This window comes from Mus caroli, unplaced genomic scaffold (assembly GCF_978045245.1).
Source record: "Mus caroli unplaced genomic scaffold, Mus_caroli_1 scaffold_10, whole genome shotgun sequence".
Lineage (NCBI taxonomy): Eukaryota > Metazoa > Chordata > Mammalia > Rodentia > Muridae > Mus > Mus caroli.
This window is the reverse complement of record NW_028227265.1, coordinates 19350001-19353730: the sequence shown is the minus strand read 5'-3', so window position 1 is coordinate 19353730 and position 3730 is coordinate 19350001. Positions and strand designations below refer to the sequence as shown.

Below are 3730 nucleotides of genomic sequence, written 5' to 3'. Positions count from 1 at the left end.
AACTCATTGTCCGAGCCTTAATTTGTTTATCTGTTTAGAATCTGTCTCATAGAATTGTTGGGGATTAAATAAAGCAGTGTTATTAAAGTAAATCTTTTAGAAAAACCAAAATAGTCTTAAAAATTAGTCCTCTCCCTATTCTAGGATCTCTGACAGCTCTGTGGACCCAAAGTGGACCTTACAGTAAAGGGCATCTGACCAGGTGGTGCTGGACTATTTTCACTTGAGGAAAGCAGTGAAGGTTTTGCCACATCACCATGGGTATCTCTACTACAAGGGAGGCAGCGCTTTAGAACGTGGGTCCAGGTTGTTAGAGGCACACCCCGGCTCTCTTCCCAATTGCCCACGGGCTCTAAAGCTCAGCATTCAGTACTCATCTTCATTTGCCCTGACTGTAGGCTAGAATCATAGCATCTCTCTTAAAGGATGAAGGGTGGTGTCTAAGCAACCCATTCTGCGTCATGACCTGGAGTTCAGAAAGCCTTCCACGAAACTGAGATAGAGAAACAGAGCAAACATGGAACAGAACAATTAATTAATTAATTAATTAATTAAAGCGAACCAACAAACTAATGTGGGAAGGGCCAGGTCTCTGTGGGTGGTGTCACCCCCGGGCAGGTGGTCCTGGGCTGTATAAGAAATATAGCAGAGCAAGCAATAAAAAGGAACCTAGCAACCTGGCTTCAGTTCCTGCCTCCAGTTCCTGCCCTTATGTCCTCTGCCTTGAGCTCCTGTCAGACTTCCCTCCCCTGTAACATATAGCCCCAACAAATGGTTTCCTCCTGAAGTTGATTTTAGTCATGGTGTTTATCTCAGCAATGGGAGAGCAAACTGGGGTAGTAAATGAAAGCCATGGTGTGTGTGTGTATGTGTGTAGGACAACAACCTCGGGTGTCATCCTCAGGAATGCATTCCACTTCTTTTGAGACAGGCTCTCTGATTGGTCTAGAGTAGCTGGCCAGACCCCAACCAGGATCCTCCTGTCTCCGTCTCCCTTGCGCTACTGTCACAAGGACCCGCCATTTTGGCCCAGGTTCTAGGGTGATCCGCAGGTCCTTGTGCTGTGCAAAGGCAAGTGCTTCACCAAGTGAACCCTCCCCACCAGAGCCTCGCTTCTGTTTTGGGGGTTGGCCTCAAACTCGGTGTATCCAAGGATCCGATTGAGCTACTGATTCTCCTGGCATGTGGTGCCACACCAGCGAAATCTTGGGGTGGGGGATGTCCTAAACCCCAATCAGGTAGCCTGGATGACCTCCCCGTCCCTATGGCAGGCCCACCCTTTGTCACAGAGAAATGTGGCCCACGACAAGAAACGGGTGAGTGTCCGCGACAGAACATTTCCACTTTATTCTCTGTAAACTCTTCTTTGGTAAACAAGAAGACAGGGGAAGCCAAAGAGAAAAGGAACACACACGTCAAGAACACAAGGAGAGGGCAGTCACCCTCCACAGTAGCTCTGAGAAGACAGCTAGATCATTAAGCAAGCTGGTGGGCAGAACCTGGAAGTCCGGGGTCAGCGGTGGACCGGGGAGAAAGGGGGAGGGGTGGCGCAGCAAGAGGAAGGAGTCCACTCAGTGGGACTCAGAAGCCTAAATCATACAGCGAAGGAACTCATGCATCGCAGCGGAGACGACGGAAGCTTCCCCTGCAGCCCCGCCCACCAACCGTGACCCACCGCAGGCACAACTGTCCATCAGGCCTAAGAAACCCTACCAGCCGCCCTCGCTCCATCTCTCCTTTCCAGATCCACAGGCTGGTGTGTGCAGGTGGCAGGGGGTGGGGAGGTCTGGGAAGGAGTGTCAAGAGAGTCAGGACAGCGGGGGTGGGGTTCAAGGGAGGCGCAGAAGCAGCCCCTGTCCTTTCACCCCTTTACACGGGGGGTTCACTGCAGAGCACAATCTCCAGGTCCTTTCTGTAGAGCTTCCCTGCCTCGGCCAAGGACATGACACTCTTCCTGTAGGTGGTGAGCTGTTGGATGTTCATCTCCTGGGGGGATGGGGGAGGAGGGAGAAAGAGGTGAGAGTGGGTTTAAGTGCCTGGCCTTGCCCAAAGGAGTCGCTTGCCCCAACACAGTCATGAACACACCGAATGGACCTTCCTATCAACTCATCCTAGAGTAAGGAGTCTAGATGGACAAAAGGCATGGATTTTGCAGTCAGGTAAAGCTGGGTTAAAACCCTCTCACTGACCAACTGGCTGCATTGCTTTGAGAAAAGTGGTAATTTTTTCTGGGGCTCAGCAGCCTTAGCTGAAAAATGGGAACACCAATGATGGGAGACATGGTGGTGGCCATTGGTCCAGAGAGGGGGACGACTGTTGTGGTCTCTGTATGACTCAAGTCTACTTTTCCACCTCTCCAGGGCTCCATTTCCTCCTCCTCCTCCTCCTCTTCCTCCTCCTCCTCTCCCCTCTCCTCCTCCTCCTCCTTCTTCTGGTAATCATTGGCAGATATCTTAAAAATACACTTCCCCTTATCTCAATTACATCAATGACAAAACAGAATGCTAAAGGCTAAGCCACTTACTTCAAGGTTGGATTACCTCATCAAAAACATCTTCAGTCCTCAGAGTCTCAGACTTCACCTACTTACCTGGCCTACCTGTGTTTTGTGTCTCACCGCCACCACCCCGCCCCCATCTTCCCCCCCCCCCCAGGGCTCCACTATCAAGTGTTTTTCTTATACAGTTTGGAGACAACCTCTCACATCACTTACTCTCAGCATTATGTCACAGTCCCCGCCCAAAGGCAATTTGCGCACATTGAGGAACATCTTTCCTTATGTTGTAAAGTTCCCGAAAAGGTTGTGTAATTTGTACACACTGGGGAAGGATATAACTACATATCGTTTGCATGTAATCAATGAAAAGACCTCCTTTTGGGGGAGGGGTGTCGTATCAACCCCAAGCTTGAAAAAAATAAAATAAAATAAAACCTCCCAGCGGGGGGGAGTGTGGCAGGGAGAGACAGCCTAATTTCATGTCTTGGAATTCTGTTCAAAACTTGGGAAATGCCTTAGGGAGCTAGCACAGCCTTAGGGATACTGAGAACTATTGATGTTCGTTCCTATCAGCCCATCCCTTCAGAAGCCTCTCCAGCAGTAATCTGCTTAGAAACCTTATCTCAGTCCGCGCAGGCCTCGTCCAAAGGACGCCACGCCTGCTATGTGAGCTCACCCCAAAGGCCCTTTCCCTTCCTAGCCCAGGTGCTGGAATTTTGTCATGCCGCTCTCTTTTCATTTGCTGATTCACTCTCTTACTGCCCAGGTGCCAAGTCTGGAGCCTGGCACATGCGGGAGGCTCCCATGGAATCAGCCTTATTAATACCCTGTTCCTGAACCTTCAGAGCTGCTTCCAAATCCCAGTGCCTGACTCCCTGCCTTTGCAGGCACATCCAGGGCCGACCTGCACAGCTTTAGTCTCTCTTCTTCATGTGAACTAAGAAGGAGTCCAGTAAGTTGATGGCCAGGGCATGTAGGTCACTCTGAGGTTTAGTGGAGGCATGTGTGCAGACTTCACCAACCTCAAGTGATAGGCGTGGCCTTATAAAGACGAATCATGCCTCATTCATGCAAGGCAAGTCAGTGATGGCTTTTCTTTCAGCTCCCTAATATTCATTTGAGCACACATGGGCACATAAATGATTTTCTGTTGGGATCTAGTGTCAGGAAAAGGGTTTACTGAGTTCTCAGACTAGCTCTGCCAAAGGCTTTCTTCTTCCTAGGAACTATCTG

General features: G+C 49.9%; 1 protein-coding gene across 1 annotated transcript in view; it reads right to left on the bottom strand.

The window, feature by feature from the left end:
- Positions 1-1317: 1317 nt before the first annotated feature.
- Calb2 (calbindin 2) overlaps positions 1318-3730 on the bottom strand; it is a 26557-nt gene continuing 24144 nt past the window's right edge. The window contains exon 11 of the mRNA XM_021170541.3: positions 1318-1986. Coding sequence (XP_021026200.1) covers positions 1870-1986 — 117 coding nt within the window. The 3' untranslated portion in view covers positions 1318-1869. The remainder of the gene's footprint in view (positions 1987-3730) is intronic.